The sequence below is a fragment of the Drosophila eugracilis genome, unplaced genomic scaffold (assembly GCF_018153835.1).
Source record: "Drosophila eugracilis isolate 14026-0451.02 unplaced genomic scaffold, ASM1815383v1 contig_445, whole genome shotgun sequence".
In the NCBI taxonomy this organism is placed as follows: domain Eukaryota; kingdom Metazoa; phylum Arthropoda; class Insecta; order Diptera; family Drosophilidae; genus Drosophila; species Drosophila eugracilis.
In genome coordinates, this window is record NW_024573311.1 from 2847474 (window position 1) to 2875084 (window position 27611).

At 44.7% G+C, this 27611-nt stretch overlaps 7 protein-coding genes and 1 long non-coding RNA gene across 8 annotated transcripts; 4 read left to right on the top strand and 4 right to left on the bottom strand.

Annotated features, from left to right (window-relative positions):
* Positions 1-927: 927 nt before the first annotated feature.
* On the top strand, positions 928-7680 carry LOC108104129 (WD repeat-containing protein 81). The gene is made up of 4 exons (XM_017210031.2): positions 928-2789; positions 2908-5309; positions 5374-6955; positions 7019-7680. Exons 1-4 carry the CDS (start codon positions 1150-1152, stop codon positions 7251-7253), a joined length of 5859 nt encoding a protein of 1952 aa, XP_017065520.2. The 5' UTR covers positions 928-1149; the 3' UTR covers positions 7254-7680.
* A 974-nt stretch (positions 7681-8654) lies between these two features.
* LOC108104040 lies at positions 8655-11561 on the bottom strand. The gene is given in 6 exon segments (XM_041819090.1): positions 8655-8690; positions 9206-9444; positions 10057-10361; positions 10423-10672; positions 10737-10965; positions 10967-11561. Coding segments are annotated over 6 exon segments (1638 nt in total). The 5' UTR covers positions 11546-11561.
* Positions 11562-14758: 3197 nt separating this feature from the next.
* Positions 14759-16489, bottom strand: LOC108104126 (opsin Rh5). Its single transcript, XM_017210028.2, has 3 exons — positions 16040-16489; positions 15633-15979; positions 14759-15453 (listed from the first exon to the last, which is right to left on the bottom strand). The coding sequence occupies exons 1-3, from the start codon at positions 16273-16275 to the stop codon at positions 14888-14890; spliced, it is 1149 nt and encodes a 382-aa protein (XP_017065517.2). The 5' UTR covers positions 16276-16489; the 3' UTR covers positions 14759-14887.
* Positions 16490-17539: 1050 nt separating this feature from the next.
* Positions 17540-18011, top strand: LOC108104051. Its single transcript, XR_001772275.2, has 2 exons — positions 17540-17790; positions 17856-18011. It is a non-coding gene; the product is annotated as an uncharacterized LOC108104051 (long non-coding RNA).
* Positions 18012-22152: 4141 nt separating this feature from the next.
* On the top strand, positions 22153-23191 carry LOC108104114 (very-long-chain (3R)-3-hydroxyacyl-CoA dehydratase hpo-8). Its single transcript, XM_017210014.2, has one exon. The coding sequence runs from the start codon at positions 22273-22275 to the stop codon at positions 23005-23007; it is 735 nt and encodes a 244-aa protein (XP_017065503.1). The 5' UTR covers positions 22153-22272; the 3' UTR covers positions 23008-23191.
* Positions 23177-24795, bottom strand: LOC108104111 (cysteine desulfurase, mitochondrial). Its single transcript, XM_017210011.2, has 2 exons — positions 24567-24795; positions 23177-24510 (listed from the first exon to the last, which is right to left on the bottom strand). Exons 1-2 carry the CDS (start codon positions 24694-24696, stop codon positions 23252-23254), a joined length of 1389 nt encoding a protein of 462 aa, XP_017065500.2. The 5' UTR covers positions 24697-24795; the 3' UTR covers positions 23177-23251.
* A 73-nt stretch (positions 24796-24868) lies between these two features.
* Positions 24869-26380, top strand: LOC108104112 (ras-interacting protein RIP3-like). The gene is given in 3 exon segments (XM_017210012.2): positions 24869-25199; positions 25266-25595; positions 25597-26380. Coding segments are annotated over 3 exon segments (1107 nt in total). The 5' UTR covers positions 24869-25122; the 3' UTR covers positions 26297-26380.
* LOC108104113 (transcriptional adapter 1) lies at positions 26289-27458 on the bottom strand. The gene is made up of 2 exons (XM_017210013.2): positions 26576-27458; positions 26289-26493 (listed from the first exon to the last, which is right to left on the bottom strand). Exons 1-2 carry the CDS (start codon positions 27379-27381, stop codon positions 26367-26369), a joined length of 933 nt encoding a protein of 310 aa, XP_017065502.1. The 5' UTR covers positions 27382-27458; the 3' UTR covers positions 26289-26366.
* Between the last annotated feature and the right edge of the window lie 153 nt (positions 27459-27611).

The following is a 27611-nucleotide window of genomic DNA, read 5'->3' on the forward strand; positions in this document are numbered from 1 at the left end:
AATCTGGAAGACCATGAAACTCTAACATTTTAAACTTAAACTGGGATGCTGTGTGGTAGTTCTTTTATGTGCCGATCGCAAACAGGAAAAACAAAGACAGATATGGGGGGAAATGACCTGCAGAAGGCGGCAAATTACAAAACCGGCCACCTCGTTGATAAGATTAGGATTTTGGATAAGAAAACAGAATACTTGGATAGAGGAGCGTGGGAATTTCCATGGTGTCAGCAGACACAGGAGTTAATAAGTAATTTACTTTTCATTTCTTCTCGAATTTTTTTGAAAAATTTATTATAATTAAGATATTAATCTGCAAACCCGTTCAAATTCAAGGACATATTTTACGGACATAAATTCTTGTACATATTTTAATATATTTATATTTGCAATTCCCAAAGTTCCCAAAGTCTGATCACCACGCCCTTTGATTACATTTGCGATCATTATCGGCCAAGTGTTTCTCACATGCGTCGTATGCCAAATTGGCATATGACAGCTGCCATGAAGGAAGTTGTTGACATCGCTTGGGAATTAAATTATTTGCTGGCAAACACAAATGTCGCCTTGTGTGAACTTTAACAAATGTGTTTATGATTATTTATTACCAAAAATACAAAGTTATTTTCTTTATTATTAAAGATATATTTCAAATTTATAAAACATCTGTATGACAAATCTTAAGAATTTAGCAAATTAACCTTTTTTTTTTTATGTTCCCCAATAAATTTGAAATATTACACTGTGCACCTATAAAATAATTATAAATAATTAGAAATCCCATGTTTAGTACATTTTAGAGTAAAATTTGAATTTTCGCGGTAAATGTTCTAAACAACTGTTTGAGTGGTAGTGTACAAAAACTACTATTCGGTATTTTGTGGTATTTTTTCGGAGCAAGCCTCACCCTGGTCACATTGCTAAGCAGCTGATGTCTCAGCTTCGCGAAAAAAACTTGCAGCGTACTTTGATAAGATAACAGAAAATCCTCGAAAAACCCAGTAAATCGAAGAGCTTAAGCCCAAAAAACCTATGGCGGAAGCAGATCGAACCTCGCCCAGTCGAAAAATGTAATCTAATTGCGGTGGCAGGCAGCAGCGGATCGGAATCGCAGGATTGCCAAGTTTTCAGTTGGAGCACTCCTGCAGGAAAATGGGCGACAGCGATCTGATTTGGCCAGAGATTGGAGTGGATCCGCAGCATGTGTGCGAGGTTGGCGGAGAGGGGAGATTTCAACTGATCTGCGACAAGGCGTGGCTGCAATCGCTGGAGCGGAATAAGCGACTGACTCACTTTCCCAGTTGGCCACTGCTAGATCGCAGGGCTTATCCCACTGGACAGTTGGAACACCCGTGGACCCGGATTCTAGTGCAGACTTATCGAAAGCAACCTCAGGCGAGGGTGTACCCACTCCCGAGGGTTTCCGAAAAAGCAACCTCAACAGACTTGCCCCTGTCCTACTCGCAGGCAGTGTCCTTTGTGGCCAACACCAACTTTAAGCAGTTGTGGGAGGAGGCATACAAGAAGTACGATGGCGCACATGTCAAGCTATGCAGGTCAACTTCTTCAGCGCCTTCGGCAAAGCTACCCAGTGGCCAGGCACAGCTCCAACCGCATGACGCTGTACTAAAAGAACTTATCCAGAGGGTTTATCAATGCCCCGTGCTGCATTCTCAACTAGATCGTGAGGGTAATGGTGACTCAAACGCTGCTATCTCAAATTACCCAGGCAACTGTCATGCCAACGTCTTGCCCGCCCTGGTCGCCATTGAGACCTCTACGCACTTTAGCGTCTTCCTGTATCCTCCAGCATTAGAATGCAGCCTGTACGACTGTATCACCTTCAGTCCGGCACTATTGGGAAAGAATTACAACAAGACATTATTTGTGATTTACCAGATCCTACAGCTGGCCAAGCATCTTCAAGAACAGGGTCTTTTCTTGGGCGATCTCCGCCTGCAACATATTGTGCTGCGTGAGAATCTGTGGCTGCAAGTGCTCCCGAGGTTACATTGTAATCTGCTAGAAGAAGATCCAGCGGGGGAAGACTTGTCGCCACTAACACCTCTAGCAAGCGATGATTTGGGAGAAACGAGGGAATCGCAAAAGCCCCTGCCCTTAAGCAGCACCATGTTTGACCTGCGATTTGCCTACGATCCGGCGCACTTTAATCTGCGGGAGTATTCTGAGATGTGGTGCAATGGTCAGTTATCCAACTTCGATTATCTGACCATCCTGAATAATGCGTGTGGAAGGAGTCTAACCAATGCCGCGCATCACCACATCATGCCCTGGGTCACCGACTTCAATGGTCGCGGAGGAGCTACTTGGCGGGATTTAACAAAGAGCAAGTATCGACTCAACAAGGGGGATGTCCATCTCGATCTCATGTACTCCCATGCGAGTCAGCATGGATGCGGTGACGACAATTTCCAACCTGTCGGTGATCAGGCGCCCCATCACGTCTCCGACTTTCTTTCTGAGATCACCTACTTTGTGTACATGGCTAGGAGAACCCCGCAGGCTATTTTGTGTGCCCACGTGCGTCCCATATGGGTGCCAGCGGAATATCCTGTATCCATTCAGCGTCTCCAGGAATGGACCCCTGATGAGTGTATACCCGAGTTCTACTCGGATCCTATGATCTTTAAAAGCATCCACGAAGACCTGCCAGATCTGGAGTTACCCACTTGGGCTTCTTGTCCCGAGGACTTCATTTGCAAGCATCGAGAGGCGCTGGAGTCGCAGTACGTAAGCGAACGGCTGCATCATTGGATTGATTTGAACTTCGGGTGAGTTTTTTACTGAATCATTTTGATTTCTGGATCGCTATCTATTCAATAATATTAAATCACACCCTCTTAAACCCAATATATTATATTCTTTTCTAATTTTCCTATTCAATTGTAGGTACAAGCTGAGTGGGAAGGCGGCGGTTAAATCAAAGAATGTCTGCCTTACGCTTGTCGATCAGCACAGGAATCTCAGTCAGCGCGGCATTGTGCAACTCTTTGGAAGCGCTCATCCGCCGCGTCGATACGCTACGTCCTGGTTCAGTAAAACTGCTCCCAGGCTAAGTCAACTATATGCCAGTCCCTCGAAGCGTCTGGCCAAGAGTACGGAGAACCTACAAGCTGAGAGTGAAACTGGATCTTCGCGTCTCTCTTTGCGTCTGGGAGATGATGGATCAAGCGGCTCTGTACACAGTAGTTCCGCATCCGCATCGGCTTCTAATTTCTATGCGATTACCAACTTAATTGAACTCCCGGAGAACTATAATCCTGCACTGTTGCTACAAAATCTGGAGTCTCTAGAGGCATTTTACGCACGTACTTTCCCACAGCAGCGGCCGTCGGCTAATCCCGAGGAGAAAATGATCAGCAGTGATCTTCTTTTTGAACAGAACTCAGCGGAACATTCCTTTACTAATCAGCTTTTTGCCAGTGGTGAAGAAATTCCCACAAAATCAAAGAATCTCCTGAGAGAAAAGAGATATTGTCTTCAGCAGCTAGTGAGTTCCAGGAGAGAGCGTGATCTGCAGGTCCTGGGATGCCTAATTGTGGAGCTCTTTGCGATGCAACGTTTGCGCCCGCTGCTAATGGGAAATGGCTTAAGTTCTACCTTTGAGGCTCGACTCTCAGCCTGCCGGACGGTGGCTCAAATGCATCGTCAGGAACTGCCTAAACCAGTGCGGAAAGTTGCTCGACTTCTTTTGCAATTGGAGGATGACAGAACAGAAGATCAAGGCCTGCCACAGCCACCAAATCCTGCTCAGCTGATAGAGCCCATGTTCGCAAACATGTTGCTACCATTTCCTAGCCATTACATGGCTGTCTATGCTCTTGTCAGATCCCTAAATGCTTTTGAGGCTAATGCAGTGCTATTGGAGTTGCACACCCATTTCAATTGCAAAGGAGGAAGGGAGTGTGTCAGGTACACGGAGATGGATCGTCAGAGAGTGCTCTTTGAAAGAAAAATCGCAGAGTGTAAGGTCATGTCCTGCTGTGCCCATGTAAAAAGGCTACTCGAACCAATGGCTTTTGCCTACGAGCAATTCACTCCGGTTGAGTTGTTGCTACCCCACATCATTGATCTCTTGAGAGATGAACGCACATCGATCTTAACTGCCTGGAACTTGTTTGATCCCATAGCTCAGGCCTTGGGAATATTACAAACACAACAGCATCTCCTCCAACCACTGCTCAAGCTTTACGATGTGGAGGGTGTCACCTCGCCGGAGGACGGTGGTTCCAATGGCTCCACTAGCAGTGGTGGCCATCTGCGTTTTTCTGCCAGCAGTTCATTCAAATCTCGAAAGTCCGTGAAACTTTACCATCACAGTTTCCTGCTCCGTCTGATTGTGCGCTTTGGACTCCGTTGTTTTCTGCATCATTTTATAGCCCCTCTGATAGAAGCAGTGGGTGGCTACAAGGAACCGGATCAGGGAAATGGCTATCACTACCATAGTGGCGGAAGCAGAAGGACGAGTAAGAATCTCAACTTTGCCTTGGAAAAAGTGGTTCAAGAGACAGGTGAACCAGACACAAAGCCAGACATCGAGGAACTGTTCACATTCGAGGATGATCAAGACAGGGCCTCTACTCAGGACAGCAAGTCCATTGACTCCTTTGACATGCGTCCCAGCACCAGTGCTGCCAGTGCAGAGGAAGCTCGAGAATCGGATGGATCACCGGATAAACTGGTGATCAATGAACTTATGTATGGGGCCAGAATATCGCCAGATAAGTTATCCTTGAGAGAGGGTCAAACGCCGCCCGCTTTCGTTCCGCCCAATCTAGGACCTCGCTCGCCCACCATTGAGATTCCTGTGTGTCCAACAGCCAGCGGCATTCGTCGAAGTTTCCAGCTAAGCGCCATCGACTGCGATATTGGCTCCCGAAAGAGTGTTGACAGCTTCGAACTAATCAGCCAAGCGGTGGAGCAGCTACCTCCTCCAGCAGTGGAGACGGAAATAGAGCCCTCCGACTCCCTGCAGGCATCCGTTATTTCTCGCCTGTCGGAGGCAAAAGCCGTCCAAAACAACCGAATTAGTGAAATGAGCGCCGAGAGCTTGGTGTGGCTGTCGCATAGATTGGGTCCGGTGCTCACCTCTCGGTTTATCACGAGAAACCTTCTGAAATTACTCTCGCTATGCTATGTGGGTCAGGAGAACCTGCTGCCGGAGGTCGATGACGGTGGGTTTAGCTCTAGCCCCGATGCAGCCAACCTCAACTATTTCAGTATTGCAAATGCAAGGGTCGTGGGCGATCGAAGTGCAGCTCGAGTTCTGGAGTGTCTCATGTCCATAGCAGGTGAGCTTATAGAAATCATAATTCATTTGAACGGTCATCTAATATATATCTTTCACCATTTTAGCTCTCTATGGGGAAAACTTCCTTCTACTGCAGTATTTTCCCCACATAAGTGAACTTATAGGTCTGTGCTCCAAACGAATCACTGGCAGCCTTGAAGGAGCTATAATCAGTTCCCTGCAGCTGCTTAAGTACATGGTTCCTTGTCTAACTGATGCCAGTATTATGGAGCATCTCCAGCATATACTACTGGAGGCCATCCTTCTGCCCATTCTGCGTTTGTTAAGCTCAACGAACCTTTTGATGCCCAGTGGTTACCTGGGACGCTCTTTATTGGCTCGGAAGTTTTTGGATGCGATTTATGCTCTAAGTGTTCGCCTGGGATCGGATATGACTCGGGAGCATCTATGCCAGCCGTTACTCAGTCCTTTTTTCTTGATCTTTAACAAGGCTTTTGGATTGCCTAACGATTTTGCCTGCGATCTGGCAAATCTATCGCTAGTTGGTGGAGCATCGCATCAGGAACGTGCCCTGGAAGAGTTGAGGGACGTGTTTGGACCAGAGCTAGCGCACACTGCCTATCTAACCTTTCTGCGTTTTCTGGGCGAGGCCAACATGAAGAAAACTCTAAGCAATCTAGAGTTTGTCCTGACCTTGTGTCACGAACACGAGCAACCCAGTGGTAAAGGACATAGCAAACCTGAACTGGCAACCAGTGTGAGTTCTGGACAAGATTTCGACACTGTGGATGCCAGCTGCGAACTGGCCGCCAACAGCTTTGGTACTCAGATCGTGGGAAATCGCCTGCAAGTGACCAGGAACAACGTCGAACTGCTCGACATGGTGGCTTACAAACTAGACCAGATGCCCAAAACTCGGCACCTAAAAGGAAACTGGTTGGCCTACTGGCGCAATGAGACGACGCGCAGTGAGAAGGACAATCAGACTCTGAATCTTAAGCAAATTCGGCTGCAGTCCTTTGTGGGTCACACAAACTCCGTTAGGGCTATTTATGCCCTGGATAATGAGAACAGCTTCATTTCCGCCTCCAAAGACAAGACCGTGAAGCTGTGGTCGCTGCGCAGCGAAGGAGATGGACGGAAGACGACCGCCTGCCAGTTCACTTACACGGCTCACAAAAAGTCCATCAACTCTCTTGGTTTTCTAGAATCGTTGCGTTATGTAGTGTCCTGTGACTCAGGAATTCATATTTGGGATCCGTTCATTGGAAGACCTCTTGGCATACTAGATGCTCCTCGTCATAGTGCTGTGACGGTGGTCAAATGCTTGCCGTCCCATTCCCCGCTGGTTATAGCCGGAACAGCCGAATCTACTGTTAAGATGGTCGATGCCAGGAGTTTTGAGTACGTGAATGAGTGGCGAGTAACCAACGCGGCACTACCCAATGCAACTGTCCGTTGCCTGACTGTGGCCCCATCTGGAAATTGGCTAGCAGCCGGACTCTCATCGGGCTGCATTGTCCAGCTGGACACGCGCACTGGAATGGTGATCAATTCCTGGCGGCCAATGGAATGTGATCTGCTGCAGCTGGCAGCCCCAAGTGATCAGTTCCTGGTGAGCTCCGCTTTGGATCATAGCCTGGCTGTTTGGCACGCTTTAGATGGCATTATGCACTACCAACTCAAGTGAGTTAAATTTAAGCTTAAATTAATGATTAATAGCTACTTAAATTATTATTTATTTTACAGACCTCCCCCAGAGCCCGCTCATTTCCTGCAGAGCGTTGGCTCTTCTTTGGTCTACGCAACCACGGGTAACCGTGTGGGCGTCTATGCGGATGTGGCCCATTCCCACGCGTTTAACACGATTACCAAACTTCGCTCAGAGACATTCCGCGGTGTGCTGACCTCCCTGGCTGTGTTGCCCTTGAACCGAGCTTTCCTCGCTGGCAACGAAAGCGGAAACATTGCCCTGCTTTGTTAGAATGCTAGGGCTAATGGTTGTACCATAATTCGATATTATACTCTAGTTTATATTATAACCAATGGCACCAAATATTATTTTAATGCAGCTTACACAGGTTGGACGACACTAGAAAACCTACCCCGCCTAATCCAATGAATTTATATCTTGAGGTAGTATTTCGGAATGCTACATAATTTATTTAAAACCGCACAACTAGCCTCGTTGGACAGTGGAACCTCTAAGGCGACGTTCCAAGAATCAAGAAATTAGCTCTTATACTCAAAGCTATAATTATAGAATGCTTGTGCATTCCAGATCCAAAATTTATGTACATTTATATTTATGTCTCTGCAATAGAAGACAGAATTGTATTTACAAAACACTACTTAAGCTGGAAAGAGGTAAAATATTTATATAGAAATATACGAAAACAATAATAATAAAAAAAAATACAAGATTTTTGTGTTTTTTGTAGTATTTTTTGTTAGTTGTTAGAAATTATAAGATCAATTTGGGACTAGTTTTAAGTTGTGTCAAAGAAACTAAATGTTAGAAATGTTCTTTCCAATAGCATGTCTAAAAATTCTAAGGGTTCTTACAATAGGTGGCACTTGCATATCTATTGGAAAAATTTCAATTAAGTTTTTTTAAATCTTTTTTGTATGGCTAAGCTGATTTCTAAAACAACACAACCGAAGTATTCCTCGCAGTCGTAACCCTGAAACCAGTTTGCGGGAAGCAATCAGAATGATTTGCTTGTTCAATTTTTCGCTGTGTGTTTTCTTTTCTTTACTTTTTTTTTTTATTTCCTTTTTCGCATCGCCTTGAGTTGGGCCATTGAACTTGCTGGGAGCAGCAGCAACCACAGCACAGCAGCAACGGACACTGCATCCGACGAGTTCCGATCCCCAGATCTAAGCGGGATGAGGAAGGGAAAAGAGTGCGAGTATCTGGGAGATCGCCCATTCGAAGGCGTTGCATTTATTTTTGGGCGATGGCGATGTGGTGGATGCCAATGCGGAGATGGGGACGACGACGTTGTCGTCTCTTTATGGCAACTTTTTTGCATTGGCATATTGCTGTTGTGCTGCTGCCGCTGCTTCTGCTGCTGTTGTCGCTGCATTTTCGAAGTCTGGAGTCAGGTCGACTTATGCGTAAGGCGATGATTCTGGGCGCTTGTTACAATGAGGATTTACAGAGGACAATAGTGCGTCTAACTCCAGCGGCACCACTGCCACCCACTTCCACCTCCAGCGGATGTGGAACTCTCGCCAAGGTGACTACATTTTACGGAACTGGAATGAGTTTCTTAGGCGATGCCAGCAATGTCACCTTGATTTTAAGGATGCAGTGCGTATTTGGTGGAGGGAATAATGAGGTGCCCTCTCCACCAATTCTCTTCCACTCCGATGAAGCCAACTAGTTGGCCTGTCGGGATTGGCTTGCTCTTTCTTGCTGGAAAGCAGGGCTGAATAATGGTTAATTTATAAGGGATATCTATAAAGTAATTTTTTCCAGTGTGCAAAAATAACCAGGAAATTAGTTTTCGGATTTTATTTTCTTAGAATTTATAGAAATTGTAAGTTCACTAAGATTTCCTTTTAAATCTAACAATAATAAATCGGGTTTCTTTCTTTATTTCAAAATATTCAAAATTTCTAATAAATGTTACATATATTTTAAAATGTATATCTTTCATTTGAGATATTACATTTTACTTTCCGTTACATATTTCATGAAATTAAAAAACAAGCTTGCAACTTATGTATGTACGAATATATTAGGAGTTGACTGGAATTGCTCCATTAAACTGATTCTTTTCCTTGGGTATGTATTATACTCTATGGCAGTTTCGACAAGTGTGTTATGAAATCCGGTGACACGATGTTGGTATGTCTGCCCAATTCATCTCCGTATAGATATTACTAAAATATCAAAAAATCTTTTTCCGTTCAAAAATGTTTACCTACTGGAAACTCAGTGAGTCCAAAGATCACAATTTCGTTGGTTTCGTTGACAAAGTCAATTACCTCTTCCAGAGGACTCAGTTTGAAATGATCATGATTAATGTAAAACTTATCCGGAGAAAGTTGTGAGTAGTAACCCACGCGTATGTCCAGGTATCGTACACCATGCATAAGCTGTCCCTTGATGTCGTCATCTTGGGTCAGATACTTTTCAATCCAATACCGATTGTTCCACGGTAAATCTACAGGTTAATATGCTCCGGATTCGTGGGTTCCTGGAATAAAAAGATCTCGCAGTCTGCAAAATTTTCAATTCCATATCACTTATGAGAGTACTGCTCTTTCGAGCGAAATTTAGAAACTGAAACCTAAACCCCAAATTTAGTGAACCAGCTAGATTCTTATCTATGCTTTTATTGGGGTTATCAAAAAATTTCGGTATCAATTAGCTAAGATTATTAGACTTCCTCGACAACGTATCTGTTTACTCTTGAACCCTTTGCACTTGAATTAGCCCTAATTCTAAATGAAATTTAATATTTGTGCAAAGTTTCTGTTTCCATATAATCACAAATTAGTATATCTTATAGACTCTAGAAATTACATAATATGGGAAAACATAAAAAAAACTGATTAGCATAATAAATTGATAATGCACAATGGGTAATTTATAAGGGATATCTATAAAGTAATTCATTCCGGTGTGCAAAAATAAACATTAAATTAGTTTTCCGGCTTTATCTTCTTAGACTCAATAGAGATTTTAAGTTCCCTAAGATTTCTTTCTATCTCTAACAATAATAAATCTGCTTCCTTTCTTAATTTCAAAATATCCTCTTCATTTTTTCTTATACTTATTTCTAATTCCTCCATTGAACTGGTTCTTTTCCTTGGGTGTGTATTATATTCTATGCCAGTTTCGACTAGTGTGGTACCCCTTATGAAATCCGCTGACACAATGTTGGCATATGTGCCCCATTCATTTCGGTATAGTTGAGATATTCGCCGATTAACTTCGTCTGCCATATCACGTAGGTCACAGCCCATGGGAATAATTAAATTGATCAAACACATCCCGTTTACTTTAGGGGTTAACTCTGCCATTGCGGACACCGGACACAGAAAACACTCTCTGCGGCAGTAAAAATCGGTTAAATTAATCATAAGCCAATCAAAAAGTTGTAGATTAACTCACGTGTCTTCAAATTCTTTTATTATCGCGCAAAAATGTCTCAAGATCTAGCCATGACTGCTTGTCGCCCCACTTTTGTTTCACGGCTTCAAACAAGACCTCTGGGAACTCTTTGACCATATCCTTGTGGTCATATGCCAGGATAACATTTTGCTTTCTGTTCCAAATGTCCTGCATGGTTGCGTTCCATGTTAACGAAGGATCAACTAAAAGATCTTGGAATTTCATTCGTAAATAACTGATTAGCTGGCGGTGAGGGTCATTGTCTTCAGAAAACCCTGAAAGATATCAACCAAAAGTTACTAAAATATCAATAATCGTATTCCGTTCAAAAATATTTACCTACTGGAAACTCTTTGATTCCAAAGATCACAACCTCGTTGGTTTCGTTAACAAAGTCTATTACCTGATTGATAACCTCTTCCAGAGGACGCAGTTTGTATTTATCATGATTAATATAAAACTTATCCGGAGAAAGATGTGAGTAGTAACCCACCCGTATGTCCAGGTATCGTACACCATGCAAAAGCTGACCCCTGATGTCGTCATCTTGGGTCAGATAGTACTTTCTTCACCAAAAACTGATTGTACCATGGTAAATCTACAGGATGATATGCGCCGGAGTCGTGGGTTCCGGGAATAAAAAGATCTCGCAGTCGCATTTCTCCGATCTTTGACTTCAGTTCGTTCATCCAGCGAGGAAACACTTTCAAGCAGGTTTTGGCCAGGATTGTTCCCTGAGCATCGATGTAACTGGCCCAAAAGCCATAGCACGATGTTTGAACTGTCACATTTCTAGATAAGGTGTAATTAAACGGAAGTCTAGTGGTGTGCCAATGGTTAAAAACTCCCTGTCTCAATTTAATCGCAGCAACAACCTTTGTGACTCCTCTATTAGCCAACCATACCCCTCCTTTCTTCTTATCCGGAAGGAGGTTTTTTTTAAAGATAAAGGCATCTCCCTTCGTAATAAGGACTTCATCGCCAACGTCAGCCGGGGCATTACTCCAAGAGACCTCTAAAAAATTATCTTTTGCGCTGATGGTCATCCAAATTTTGAGAGTTTTAAGAATCTCATAGGGTTCACTCATCGCCTCCGTCCAGAAAAGTAAAAATATCACACCCGCAAGCTGCAGTATTTTTAATTCCATATTACTTATGAGAGTACTGGCGATTCCAGCAAACTTTAGAAACTAGAAGCTAAACCCGAAATCTAGTGGACCAGCTAAGTTCTTATCTATGCTTTTTTGGGTTTATCAAAAAATTTGGGTATAAATGAGCTCAGATGATTAAACTTCCTCGGAAACGTACGTACATACATACTTATTAACTTATTAACATAATAACTTTATACACCGTGTTAAGAAATTAATTAATTACATCCCAATGTATATAATGTCGAGCTCAAAAAGTTTACATATATACATATAATATGTACATCTCCACTAACCCGCCCCCTCAAGGCCATAGTACGTTGGATAAAAAAAATCGTGCAAATGGAAAGTCAACCACCCTATCTACCAGCCATAACGCTATAATCGCGAGACCAGTGAGAACCAAGGCAAAAGTAACACACAAATGCCAACGGCACGCCACGAAAATATGTGGGGAATTCGAAATTTGTGAGAATCGCGCTGCATGAAATTTCACTCAGCTGCCCGAACAGGCAAGCAGCGCAAAAAGCAGACGGCTTCGTTATGCTAGGAATGCCATTGGCCCGTGGAACGCTCGACCAGGGTTGACTACCAGTCGTCGGCAGCGTTGGCTGGCCACCTGTCGCGCCTCGATCCCGTCCGGTGGCCTGGCAACCCTGCATCTTCACGACATTCGAAATATGCGGTCGGGAATGCCGCCCAAAAATTCCAAGCATATACAAAAGCTGTGGGAGCAAGAGCGGGATGGCGCGAGAAGCGTTGCCAGAGCTGCCGCTTCCGCTGCCGAGCTCGAACATTTTGGGACTACAAAATGTTACCAACATACAACCGAAAATTTTTACCAGGCTTACAGAAGCCGAGAGTAGGTGAACCGAGTGCAAATCCACCCACCACGAGTTCATCGCACACTCTCTGGCGCATAAAATGACTACAAAATGTTACCATACATTCGAAAAACCGGCTAGGCGCCCAGGAAATGCAAATGCAAAACGGAGTCCCAAGTGTGAGCGCTGTGTGTGTGTTTATAAATTCAAGACAGTTTATGCCATCAATTTTATAACTCACACCCCCAGCCGGGGGCGTCGAGTCAATAAATTCTCGTCGGCCGCATACGTATTTTATAGTCGCACATTGCAGATCTGACATAATAACTAAGAGGCGCGCAGAATGCGTAGCAGCTGGGCTGTTGGGCTGTTAGCTGTGTTAGCGCAATTCCAAGAGGCCTTTTGTTTGGTAGCGCTTGCCTCTGTAATTACGAGTATCTGCTCTTTTCTCGCTCTTCGGGGCGTTGCTGGAATTCTATAAAATCGAATTTTTAACGTTCAAATGTTAACAGAGCCCCAGGATAGGATAATAAGTGGGTGCAGTCCCAAAATTGCAAAATGTCATCTGCTATCGATTTCCGTCATGTTAATGCTGTAAGCCTGCTGCTAGTTAACAGGCGCCCACCCCATGAATTGGCATTATTAGGATTGCCAAAATCATAGAAAGACGATTAATGTGGAGCGACGGAGATGGTCTACTGTCAGTTGTCGCTCGTGTGCTATGAGAGCAAGTGAGATGGCATAGGGTTAAGATGGTGCTCTGTGGGAAATGGGACAGTTGTAAAATTTAGTCGGAAAAGAAATTGTCATGTGCAGTGATAATTAAATCCATAAATCGGGTGACCGTTTTAAGGAAATATCAGGAACTTACTTTCGTAAAGTAAAAGGTTTCGATAACCCGTAAATGTATGCTATTGTAAATGAACTAAGTGCATTTTTAAAATATATATATATAAACTTATGTATTTCTTTTATTTTTTTTTAGAGTTAAAGACTCTAATTTATCAATATTAATGTTGCACTTTTATTATTATTATTATTATTATTAATTATTTGTTCCTTGTGACTTATGAATAAAAGTGAATTTTTGAATTTTTAATCTGCCCAGAACGATTCTGTCCAGTAAATTCGCAACTGGACTTCAAGGTGTTCGCCAAACGAGTGTGGGAGCGAGACAACCGTACAGTGCCGCCCATTCAGTGAGCAATTTAAACTCGTATGGATTTCAGTGCGAGAAACGCAGCGGCAATAATGACCGCCTCGACGGCGCTGAGCGCCTGTTCGCAAACGATTAAATTCAGTTTAATCATCCACTAAACAGCTACGATACCGTTTCGTTCGTTATTATTATTATTACATGCAACAAGTCTGGGCGGTCACACAATAAGAGGAATGTCGAAAACGACACAACAGAAAAGTTCGGACGCAGAAAGAGCAAGCGAGTTGGATCGAATCACTTCGAGGCGACAAGCACTTGAATTCAACGCGCAAATTGGATTATCCGGAGAATCGGACGGGATTGGTTGCGGGTGACGGGTGACGGTAGGTGGAGTACGACCGGCGGCAGATGCTGAATGCACATCTGTCCATCTCTCTAATCCCGCACCGCACTCTCTATGCTCGTCTCGCTCGCACCTGTGCGCACCGCTTCTAACAGCGTTTCTATTGAGTTTCCATTGGAAATCTAATCGCTCGCTAGCCAAGCGGCATGCTGCTAAATCTCCTGGAGACCTAGTAAAAATGTTTGTTGTTTCTTAAAGAGCAAGAAGAAGCCCCACTTAGCGCCACTCGCTCGCACCAAAGTTGCCTATATGGTGGTATCTATGTACATATACATATTCGTCGTGGAGCGGCGGCGGTAACAACTGCAACATTGTTGCCATGCTCCTCGCTCCGGAATCCGGATTCGATGGGCCCCACCACACCCACTTGGCTAGCCAATCACGCTTTCAACCGCTGCCTTTAAATGTTGTAAACCGTTCCTAACGGTTCTGTTCGCCTGATACCGTGTGGAACATTCGCTGAATTGAAACGCCGCTTTTCGTTTTCGGATTGGTTGGATGCGCGCAAGCAACAAAGAAGCACAACTTCTTCAACCTCGCTGGTGGTTGGACTGGCCGACTGGACTGCCACTACCGCCTATTGAAATCGCCGTTGCCGTCGCTGCTTTTATCGTTTATACTTCTGTTTCTGTACCCGTTTGCCGAGTGTGCGCTCTACGGGGCAAACAAACGAGCGTATTCTCTCGATTTGTCGTTCATTTTTTTGATAGGAGGGAACATTCCGACCTCGGAGTAAAGGACAAAAGCCTCCCTAAACCCTGGCTTTCCCAGAAAATTACTATCATTACTTTCAAAAACTAGATAATTTCAAAGGAAACTGTTTGTTATTTTTCAATGCCAACTTTTTTTTGGTTTGTATTTTTGGAACTCTTTCAGTTCATTGCGCCTTACAACTAATCAACTAAATCCAATTTTAAGCTTGATTTCACATCTTTAAGTCGATAGCTGTCCTTTTAGTTTTGCACACTGAGAGCCAATGTATCTCCGCTAACACTAGCAACACTCTCCTGACCGCCAGAAGTCCCAGATGTGGCCTGTTTCTCGCGGATGCCCAACCACGGGAGACGGCGCTCCAACTCTAGACGATACTTGGGATGGCTAGTGGCATATACCCAGGGATCCAGACACGACACCGACTTGCAGGCCAAACACGGTAGCATCGAGACGAAGGGGGTTATAAGCTGTTGTTCTCCAAAGCATCCGATTAGCGCCACCACAGAGTAAGGTGTCCAGGCCAGGATAAACAGCATGTAAATGATTAGGGCTGCCTTGGCAATCCGTAGCTCTACACTCATGCTATCCGCATTAGCATTAGCGGACAAGGATTTGACATTCATTTTTTTTGCCTGTTCCGCCAACATTTTCTCATGAACTCGTACATGGGTAAAGAGTTTATAGTAAGATACCAGGATCATGCTCATTGGAATCACGTAGGACCACACGAAGATCGTACGCACAAACAGCTTGTTATCATCGGTGTTGGTAAGGTAGTCAAACGAGCAGGTGGTCAGATAGCCCTCTAGAAAATGTAATTTTGTTAGAATATCTTATAAAAAAATGTAGAAAATGTAATTTTGTTTGAATATCTTATAAAAACTTTTGGGCTAGTATAGACTTAGATGTTCCTAATAACAAAAGTTGTTTATGTACCTTAAAGTATGCTATGACCTGTAAAAACATTAGTAGTTAGCAACTCACCCGGTTGATAACGTCCCCAGATCTGAAACAATGGCAGCACCGAAAATGGCGTGGCCCACAACCAGGTTAATATTATAAGCAATACAATTTGTCCATAACTCAATCGTCCGTCAATAGGGTTTGATATTGTCTTGTACCGATCAAATGCAATGAAGGCATTCGTTATGGAAGCTCCCATTCCGGAGATGCCTCCGTTCAAAGCGTATATATCGCAGCCCAGGTCTCCACCAACTATATAGCCAACAGCTGCGTTGAGAAGGTAATGGGGCATATTGGTGCACATGAACAGATCAAAAACAGCCAGGTTAAGAATCAAGAGGTTAGAGGGAGTTCGCAGAGATTTCGATCTAAAATAAGAAAGTGTGCTAAATGTGATTTCCTTATAATTTTGATGACCTTTGACTCACGTAGAAAAAATCCAGATGACCAATCCATTTCCGAAAATACTTGATAGCATCAGGACGAAATAAGCTATGTAAAATCCGGCGTGATAATAGATGGGAGCCTCTCGGAATCCCCGCCAATGAGAGTGCACCATGTGTTGGTACTCCACCGGATATCCATGCCCCATGGGGAAGACTCCTCCATCACTAGAGCTATCGTTCACATAGGCCTGTGGCCCACTTGGGCCGTTGAGGTGCATTTTGCTTGATCCGCTCCAATATTTAGTTAGCTTTGGAGCTTAACATGCTGGCCCTTGACTTGTTTCACCTATGGCCTATGGGAAGTGTCGTCAAAATGCTTTTATAGCCCAACAAAGAATCTAATTAAGGCGGATTAAAAGGTGCCAACTTGACCTTGGGCTGTGTGGGCATACCTCAGAAGGATAATCCCAACGTCTTATCCGCAACTTAAGACATTCTTGAAGTGCTCAAATTACGAATGTGTATGTCAGCGGATAAAAGTAAAACTACATTTTTACATTTAAAACCGAATAAGAAAACGTCTTATATATACATATGTATATATAACATTAATCAAGCCTTATGACAAATTATATGATAGCAAGTATTATAAAGTTGAGTTTATGAAATGTAATTTCTATTGACTAATACAAACATATAATGTAATTTCTAAATTATTTATGAATCGGCAGAGATCCGCAAATAGTATACAACTTCATTTCCAACCTTAACCGCCAAACTTGTCTATTTCTGTATCTAAAAAAAAAGGATATTTTACTCTTTGTACCTGATTAACAGATATGCACCAACTAGAAAATGAGCGCATATTTAAAAGTAAAATGCGCCAATTTCCTCCATTTTACATGCGATTGCACGATTCGAATTCACATTTTACTGTACGACACAGGGCAAATTCGAAAAGTAACGTCTCTTTCTGGCGCTTGCAGCGACAAATGCGGGTGCGAGCGAACACTTGCACGACATTTTCCGACATCAAGGTACCGGAGCCCAGAACTGATCAGCCAGCTGATTTCGGCATTCGCCTCGAGCAGCGACATTCACATTAATCTCCGTTTCCGCGGGTTTTGGCCGGCTTCGACCTGTTTCTTTCAGACGCAAAAATGCGCACCGGCGCCCAGCACCCAAAGATGGGCGTTAGACAAGGACGGCACGTCTGCGCAAATCCACCCCTTAACAGTGTAGCTCATATCGCCGTCTTGCTCTTGCGACCGGAAAGACAACATCCTGCTGGTATATTCTGCGCACCTGGTTGGTTCGGCGCTGTCATTTCACAATGACCCACCTTCACGACTGACAGCGACGGCAAAAAACGCGTCGCGACGCGTCGCTTCGCCTCGCGCGATTTCTGCTGTTTTCCGTTCTTGCGGCTTGGCTTGCCGTTGTCGTTGTCGTTCGAGTGTTTGTTTGTACAACAAAACAGTGGCGCGGCGGCGTAAGCGAAAGCGGTGTTTTATTACGATATATCAACAACAAAAAACAAAAACAGCAACATTTTCATTAGGCGGCCAGAAAATATCGTACACATAACGACAAGAACACAGCCGACAGCCGACAGCACAACAACATTGCCGCCAGAAACCACATGGCAACTCAAAAACCCACGGGTAAACACAGGCAACAAAAACAAGGAGCAACAACAACGGGCACACTTGATTCGCTCCGCCTTTGTTGCGAGGCGGAATTTCGTGTCTATTGTGAAGGAGTGTGTGTCATGTATTGGCAATCGAGCAAGGGTAGGTGGTACTCTGAGCACCCTTCTCTTATTCTGCAAATTTTTAATTTATCCTTTAATCTATAGTTGCAGCAAGGGAAAATGATAAATAAGTATTAAAACTATTTTCGGCGTATGTTTTGGAAAACTTATGAATTGTTCATTACTTTTTTCTTTGTACCACAAAATACCACAATTAACCCTCTTTTGTTAAGTTCTTAAAATAATAAAAATATAAACAAACGATTTATCTCTATACCTAAATCAACAGGCCCCAAGTGTACAGCGCTTTGTGAGAACGGGACCTCCGCTGATACAGACATTCGCGATCTCGCTCTGGCATTCTCATTCTCGTTCTCGTTAGCCTCGCCCGCTAATATTAACCTTCGGCTGGTTGAGCTCTCGCCTTGACCGTAATTTCGGGGCCGTTCCCATTGCCAAGTGAAGGACGCACCTTGAAACTCAAGGATTTTGCGAAATTTGCGAAATTTCGCAAACTTTTTCGGCAATCAGTAGGTCAAAGCGAATTTTGGCAAACTGCTTGCTGTTGTTGGTTTGCTGGTTGGTTGGTTGGGGGTATCGTTTGCTCGACTGTCGATGACATAAGCAGCTCATATAATCTCCAAGTGGCATTGAGATGCGGCGAAACAAGTTCTCCGTGTTTTAAGACCGTTCGTTCGGTTGGTTGTATTTTGGTATCGGGTTGGGGAGGCGGAAATATTCACTCGATGCGTGGCGGGTTAAATGAACTCTCGCCGGATTTTCCTCAACGGTTTGTTTTTCGGGTGGCCCGGCCACCAACTAAACCGTTTTGGGCGCCTCATAGCACAGGTTTTGATTTGAGCTTTTTTGGAAGCTAAGGTTAAGGTTATTCGCTAATTGCCACCACATAGCGGTAACTAACCACAGTCAACCCACCCAAATGGGTGTGGCTGACGCGGTCGGTGGTGCAATGGTGCGGTTCAGCTCCCAGCGGTTCGATGGTTGATTGGTACATTGGCAAGTGTCAACGCCTCGCTTGTCCGTCCCGGCACTCGATAGTGCGGTCAGTCAGGCCCCAAAATCCAGTTTCGGTAACAGGCGCGCACGATCAAGCAACAAGTGAACGACGACCCGCATTGGCGTCATTGCCGGCAGCGGCGCAAATCACATCCACTCGATTTTCCCCAAGTTCCCATTTGTGCTTGGTCAGGGCGTGGTCTGCAAGTCGACTGGCCAGTGGCTCTCCAAAGGGGAATGGGTTTGCTCTGGATGGGCAATTGAGTGGCTCTCCAGGGAAAGGGGCTTCTCCATAACGTCAACTGAACTTGGCACTCGTCCAAAAATGCCAGGAATGAAGTAATTTAGAGCGTCGACACCATTTTCATGGTCATTGTAACTGGACCTTTGCTTGGAGCGTATTCAGTTCAAGGCTGTTCTCATGGCTCACAGCCGCGAGCTGTCCAAGTTCAAGGCAAGATGGAGGTCACAAGAGTTATTTATGTTTGATTTTTAAGAAAATATTATTCAATTGGAATTTTAAAATTGAAACTTAAAATCCATTTATTTTTGGGTGTAAATCTTATTAAAACACTTCTAACATATTTCTCACACTTTTAGTTTAATATACTACATATATATAACGAAATATAATTAGTTGTATCTTTTTAAAGTTACTATAATAGTAAATCTATATTTATAGTACAATTTTAATCAAAAAAACTAAATAAATAAACTAAACTTATAAAACTATGGCACGTCAATTTAATTTGTCGCGCACTTAATTTGCGCCTGTTAAGCAGCTCCCGATTGGAGCAGTAGGGTTGCTAGCTGTAAAAAAAGCCAAGGCAAACATCAAAAGCTGACCACACACTGGTCAAGTGACCATCGCAGGCAGAATTGCCGGCGGACTCTTGGAGCAGCGCCAACATACACACGCAGGCAAACTGGTTTCCCGTCAGATGCTTCTTCTTTTTCCTTGGGGCCACTCACACGCGAGGCGAATAGTTGGCTCTTGTTTTTTGTTTTTTGCTGATACATACATAAATACTTTTTTTTAGATGGGGAGACGCTCTTTTGTGTCTAGCTGCTGCTGCTTGCCTGTTATGATTCATGTGGGAAAACGTTGAACGCCCACAATAATGGCCGCTTTTAGTCCGCTTCTTTGCCTTGGCTGTTAGTTAGTTAATCGGCGGTGTTAGGCGATAGTTTTGGCGCTTAACGCTGCCAAACGTATGCTGTTGCAGATTTTGCTGCTGGCCCAGTAGAAATTTGTGCAATAAGCAAAATGACGGGCACAAAACAAAATGTCCGGCCGGAGTGGGCGCTCGCAACTTCCGCCGACGGCGCTCTACATGGCCCGCTGTCCATGTCGTCATCTGCCGCCATCATGCAGTTTTTCTAGTCCCGCGCCCGCCATCTTATCGCGAATACCATACCATACTATGTCATACCACACCATACCAACCGTATGCCATAGACATGTACATAGTTTATAGTCGTAGAACAACCGGCATCGTTTGGGGGCAATTTTCCGTTTTCTGTTGGCCTGTGATGTGAGCAAACAAAATGACTGCTCAAAATTGAGCAAAATGTTCGAGCTATTGCAGGGGCGAGTGTTTGCATTAGAAATTGCGGTTTGTGCTTCAAACAAACAATGTTTTCGGTGTTTTTCTTTTTCTCCGCTTTGCTGTTGCACAGTAGAAACGAGAGCGAGATGGCAAGAGGGGCGCAGGGCTCGCATTTGTGGGCGTGTAGCATTGGGTTTTCTTTGCCTTTTGCCCTGGGGTTTCTTTTTTGTATTTCTGTATTTAAGTACATATGTATGTGGCGCCCTCTGTTAGATGACCATTGAACCAGTCACTTTGATTTGATTGCCCTTGTTCCAGAACTAAAAATGAAATTAGTACTCCAGAACGAAAGAGAGAGATAGCACAGTTGTTTGCTCAGCTTAAAGAGTTTCAATAATCACTAGTTTTGGCCTTAAACTGCCGCAATTTGTCAGCTTGGGCAATTTCTTTGCCCACACATACAAACGCACACACCGGCGACCAGTCACATTGAAAACCCCTGCCATTGCGACACTACTGTTGTCTCGCTCACACTCGAACAAAAGTCGCCCTGCTCGAATTCCCAGCCATTTCGTTGCGCTGCTCGTTCTGGGCGCCTGGTGAAAAAGAGGGAATTCACTTTTGGCGGGGTTCTCGTTTTTCCAATTTTGTCCAATCGGCCTTTGTGGGCGCTGCTCTGTCGGAATTGCCGCTCCGCCCGTCCAACGAGTCCGGGCCAGCGATTGCTGATAAGGCGAGCAAGTTGATAAGGCGTCGGCTTTTTAGGGGAGTAGTTAGTAATTTGCGTTAAATGGGCAGCAACAGCAATAGCAACGGCAGGCAGTGGCAGCAAATTAATTTGCACGGTAGGCGTGGTTGCGGGCCTCCGCCCACATACAGAAAATAGCAGCAGACAGCACGTGCCGGCGATGGCAATGCTTTCGGAACAAAAGTTCCAATTCCGATTGCGATTCACAACGAAATTCGACAACGGCGACAAGCCATTCGCTTCACGGCTGGGGAACGTAATCGCATCGCCCCACCACACGCGATTTGGCAGGTGGGGTGCACCGGCCCGTGGTGGTGGCGGACTTTTTCAGACACGTTCGGTTTTCGGTTCGGTTTCCACCAGGCGATCAGGAAAACTAGCCGGCATGCTGGCTCATCGCATAAACCGGCCGTCGCTCGCTGAAAAACATCAGCTGGCGTCAACAATGGGCAGGATTATGGAAAATTGTACTGAAAACTCAAAGTAGGTGCAGTGTGAGCAATGGGTATGGCCGTGATAAACCGCTCCTTGTAATACAGTTAATAAATTGTATGTTTATGTTTATGTACCTAAAACCGTAATGAAAAAGTAAGTTTATCAGTGAATGTGATAAAAAGATATTATTGTCTCAAATTTTTGTTTAACTTTACTGTAGTGCTCTTAATAGTAGATAACCTTGAGACATTAAAAACATATATTAACGTTTTTAATAATAAGCTTAAACTTAAAGGGTAAAGGTGGGTTGCTCTCCGGACAGGCTCCGAAACGGGGAACCACATCCCCACCAACGAAAAGCTGTTCGATGAGCCCTATTGTGTGACCAAATCTTGTTTTCTTATCCTCCACCAGATCGCATAAAACAGGTCAAATGTAAAGCATCATTGACTTCCTAATATTTATCTTTATTAAATAGTATTGAAAAAACAAAATATAAAATTTTTTAATATTATGTCTATACATCAATGTTTACGTTTTATGGATTACATTTATTTACCAATTTATATATATTCAAAAAGAGAGGGCATAAAATGTCGGTTTTATTCAATTTAATTATCAATTTTGGGATAATTTAGATGTTCGCACTGCGGTCATACTGACCCAATCAGGTGAAAGCGACTTCGGAATAATCGCGCGACACAGCGATAAGTTTAACGACTGATTAGTTAACCAGCGGCGATCGTAGAGGTGAAAGTTCAGCAGCTCCAAAATGTCAGCAAAGGCAGTTAAGTCTAGTAAATCCGGAGCCTCCAAGGAACCATCGTTGGTCACCAAGCTCTACCTGTTTGCTTACAACGCCGGTCAGGTGGTCGGATGGAGCTACATCCTGTGGTTGCTGGTCAACTATTACCTGTTGGAAACTCCCGAATACCGGGCAAAGGTCACGTTGTGGGACTACACGCGGCTGGCCGTGATCATATTCCAAAACGCAGCGTTCGTGGAAATCCTTAATGCGTCCTTTGGTCTAGTCAAGTCTAATCCAGTGGTCACCGGATTCCAGGTGTTTAGCCGCATGATGGTGGTCGTTGGTGTTGTGATGGCCACTCCCACTGGAAAAGTATCCCCTGGTCTTCCTATCGCCCTGCTGGCCTGGGCCATCACCGAGATCATCCGTTATGGGTACTACGCCCTTAACATCGTCAAGGTGGTACCCCATTTCGTGGTGTTCCTGAGATACACCACCTTCATTGTTCTCTATCCCATTGGCGTGACCGGGGAGCTGCTGTGCTTCTGGTGGGCCCAAAGCTACGCCCGCGAGAACAGTGTTTGGAGCGTTGTAATGCCCAACAAGTGGAACGCTACCTTCTCCTACTTCGGATTCCTGTGGATTGTCATGCTGGGCTACATCCCCATCTTCCCACAGCTGTATCTGCACATGTTTGCTCAGCGTCGCAAGATCCTGGGTGGAGGAGCAAGCGGAGCACAACAAAAGAAGGCCAACTGAACCTTGACCAGCGACGAATGCAAATTATTGCATCATTTGCATATCTTCGGCCGTCGCACTTTGGAGCCGTTTTCGCTTTTTGGGGTCTGCCTTGCCTCACCTCTTACACAAGCTCATTCATTCGGACTAAGCTTAGTTTTAAGTGGTTTCGTGTACAAATAAACCTAGATACTCTTTCAACTAATTTATTTTTCCCTTTGCTTTCGAAGTGTGGGGTAACAGTAACGGCTTAAATATTAGTATATTAGTGCTGCGACCACTGGATGGTCTTTAGGTCGATGCCTTCCTGAACCATCTCCCACAGTGGGGACATCTCCCGCAGTCGTTCCACATGCTTGATGCACTTGTCGGCGGTGTAGTCCACCTCCTCGATAGTGGTGAAGCGGCCAATACCGAAGCGTATCGAGCTGTGAGCCAAATCCTCGTCGGTGCCGATCGCTCGCAGAACGTACGATGGCTCCAGCGAGGCGGAAGTACAGGCAGATCCGCTGCTCAGGGCAACATCCTTGAGGGCCATCAGCAGGGACTCACCCTCAACGTATGCAAAGGATAGGTTCAGGCAGCCATTATAGGTGGCTTTTGCATCGCCATTCCTGATAACATGCGGCAAGGCACTCGAAATCCTGTCCAGCAGGCGATTGGAGAGGAAGTCAACCCACTTTTTGTCGTAATCCATCTCATGAAGAGCAAGCTCGGCAGCAGCTCCCAATCCCACGGCCAGCGGGGCTGGAACCGTGCCGCTTCTCAACCCACGCTCTTGGCCGCCGCCGCTTTGGATGGGTTCCAGACGAACTCTGGGCCTGCGACGCACGTAGAGAGCACCGACACCCTTCGGCCCGTAGATCTTGTGTCCCGATATGGACATTAGATCAATGTTCATGGCATTCACGTCCAGCGGGATTTTGCCCACTGCCTGAGCGGCGTCCGTATGAAAGAATACACGACGGGAGCGGCACAGTTTGCCTATCTTATCTATGGGCTGCTTGACACCGATCTCGTTGTTCACCGTCATGATGGACACCAATGAAGTCTCGGGTGTGATGGTCTCTTCCAGCTGCTGGAGGTCAATAAGTCCATTGGCCAATACAGGCAAGTAGGTGACTTTGAAACCTTCGTTTTCTAATGCACGGCACGAGTCCAGGACGCACTTGTGCTCCGTTTGGGTTGTGATCACGTGCCTCTTTTTCGTGCCGTAGAACCTGGCAACCCCCTTTACGGATATATTATTCGACTCGGTTGCGCCGGATGTGAAGATGATCTCTTTGGGATCGGCGCCGATCAAAGTAGCAACCTGCTCGCGCGCCTTTTCCACTGCCTGCTCCGTTTCCCAGCCGTAGGCGTGGGTCCGGGAGTGGGGGTTCCCGTAGTAGTTTGTCAGGTAGGGAAGCATGGCGTCCAGCACACGTGGATCCATTGGCGTGGTGGCCTGGGCATCCAGGTAAAGGGGTCTACCCTCGGTCTGTTCGTTCTTGATGTTGAATCGCACCTGTCTCTCACGGAATTCTGTGGGTATTTTGGATTCATTTGGGATAATGTTGTAATATTGAAGATCCACTTACCTTTAGATGTGGCAGCCGGTTTCGCGGCTGTTCTGGAGGATGTGGCCTCATGCCTCACGACTGTGGCCACTGCATTTGTGGCCCGGGAGCGGAGGACCTGCGCCTGGATTCGTCCCAATACTTTCTGCATTGTGATGGAATCCTAGAAATTCTGGTGTTAAAATTCGTTATCAAAGTGGATTTCACAATCAGTGGGACCGCAATTTGCCGGACAAAATATACCAACGGATTCTCGACAATATTCTTATGAAATACCAAACCTAGTTGCTTTGCCTATCCCAGCAAAAACAATTTTAAAATCCCCTATATAAATAAAACACATAATCTAACTCTAAAAACTTTAACTTTATAAATTTCTGAAAAGTATGGTTTAATTTCACTTAATTTTGAATATTTATGAAATTCGTTGTCCATATACACAGTATTTTTTAAAAATATTTTTCAAAATACTTTATACCAACTTCTGGTATTTCAAAATATTACTTTTCGCTTGTTGTTTTTGAAGCTCTGTAAAGAATAATTTGTAAAAGATATACTTATATAGGTCTATTTAAATATGGTTGTTTGTCGGTTCTTCCAACAAGGTTCCTGCCGCTATGGCGCGAAATGCCACAATGAGCACTTTGATGTCAAGTAAGGACATAGTGGTTAAACCTTTTTAAGAAATTTGTATTTGTATATTACTAACATATTCTTTAGACAGTATCTTAAAGCTGACATGGAATCCAGCCTCAATGGCAAGATGTGGCCTTTCTCTGCCTATGGACCCTTTAAGGATAAGGCTAATTTCCCTAACTTTATCGAGGATCAATCTTTCGAGGAGGTCCGTTTCCTGTGCTATGAGGCCAAGCGACAGAACCAGTTTGATCAATTCGCGCAACAGTTCAATCGAGAGGTGTTGGAGGCAACCAATAAAATGAAGACCATGTTACAAATGGCTCCGCAGATTGTGGACATGATGATCAAAATCCACGAGGCGCCAGAGGGTGGGAATGTGTCCGCAGCACCGCAGCAACCCAATAATCCTTTTTGCTGCTCCGGCCGCCAATCCTTCTGTATCCATCTTTGGCAAGCCCACACTCAGTGCGGGAAACATATTCGGTAATGCCACAAGCCAAGTCAGCACCACCAACAGTATTTTCGGTGGTGCAATGGCAAATAACAATCAAGGCAATAGCATGTTTGGCGGAGCAACGATGGCGGCCGGAGCAACAAGTGTCTTTGGTCAACCTCAACAGCAACAGCCTGCAGTTCAAGCTTTTCAAGGGGGCAACATTTTCGCACAGGCACAAGTTCAGGTGCAAGCTCAGCCAGTCAATCCCAACCCTTTCGGTGGCTTCCAGCAGCAGCAACCGCAACCGGCAGGGATATTCGGCCAAGCAGCCAATTCTAATATGGGAGGAATCTTTGCCCAAGCGGCGCAACAGCAACAGCAGCAACCTCCCACTGGTTTTTTTGCCCAGGCAGCAGCAACTGGATTTCCAAATCCACAGGATATGTTGCAGCAGCAGCAGCAGCAACAACAAATAATGCAACAGCAACAACAACAACAGCAGCAACAAGAACAATTGTTCCAACAACAACAACAAGCTCAGGTGTCCAACGAAGTTCAATCCTCCATTTACAGTCGCATCGAAGATCTCAACGAACAGGAGATTGAAGCCTTTAAGGCGGATCACTTTTTACCAGGTGCTTTGCCCTTCAAACCACCGCCACGGGAACTTTGCTGATTTAAACTAGAGTATAATGTATAGAACTCTACATAGGGCTGATTTTAAATATATAAGTAAATCTAATAAACTAATGCATCATCATGTTAAGTCGTTCCATGTTGATGGAGTAAACGGCATGGGAGCCGATTAGATTGCGATCGCGAAATGCCAACTGGCAGTCCTTGAGGGTGATCACTGTGCGTTCGCTGGGAATGCTGTAAAAAAATAGTAAGACAGTTAAGGATTATTATCGCAGAACTATAACAAATAACAAATGTAAAAATTCGAAATGCTTACACTTCCTCACAGGCAGATAGGAAGGTCACGTCGTCATTTTGTCGACGCATGAAGTTGGCCGTATTCAGCTCCTTGTCCAGTTCAAGGGGCGTGTCGTCCACTTTCTGACGGGTGACAGTGTTTCGCAGTGAAGGATCCCGCAGCGGAGCACCCACGTCGTAGTAGAAGTTTCCCTCGCCGCTGGTCTTGTAATGCTTTCTTTTCTTTATAATAGCAGATAGCAGATCCTTAAGCAGGACCTGCACAGCCATGGCTACATACTCGGCGACGTTGTCGTCCACGGAGACAAGACCGATTTCCCAGGCTCCGATTAAAAAGCGACCCATTATAAAACCCGCGTCGGGAAGAAAGAGCTCCTGGGCGCAGTAGCGCTGTGACTGAAGCTGCTGCTGCATTGGCTGCTGTTCGGACAAACCACCGATCGAGGGCGGGGGCCGGATTACCTGCATGTTGTCTTCGCTCATAAAGTCAAGGACCTCGGAAAGTTCGAAATTCAGGCGCTCTGCGAAGGTTCGGGAGCTCCTCTTGCGCCGCTTGCCGCTTCGGTTCCCGCTGCTGCTGGTTTGGACAGCTGGCGGATTATCAATGGGTGCGAAGGCATCGATCTTGTTAAGCAGGGCAAGCAGGAACTGGTTATGAAGGTGTAATTTGTCCGGCGAAAGGATTTTTCGTGACTCGGCATCGAATTCTTCTTTGGACCAACGGCTGCGGAACCAGTTCTTCATGTTGGACCTGTAGCGCTCCCAGTTGTCGCCTAGGGCCACCACCAGAGCTTCCTTGGTGGTAAGCACTCGATCGGTCAACATTTTACGATTATGAATCGTCAACAAGGATTATAAAGACTATGGTACAACTTCTTGCTATGAAAACAAACTAAGCAGCTGATTAATGTGACCGTTTAGACAATAACATAAAATGTCGGTTTCTTAATTTTAAAATTTAAAATCGTTGGTTTTGGCCGTAGTTTACAAATAAGAAATTGTTTAATTTAAGAAATTCTTTTACAATCCAATATGTAAAAAAGAAATATTAAATT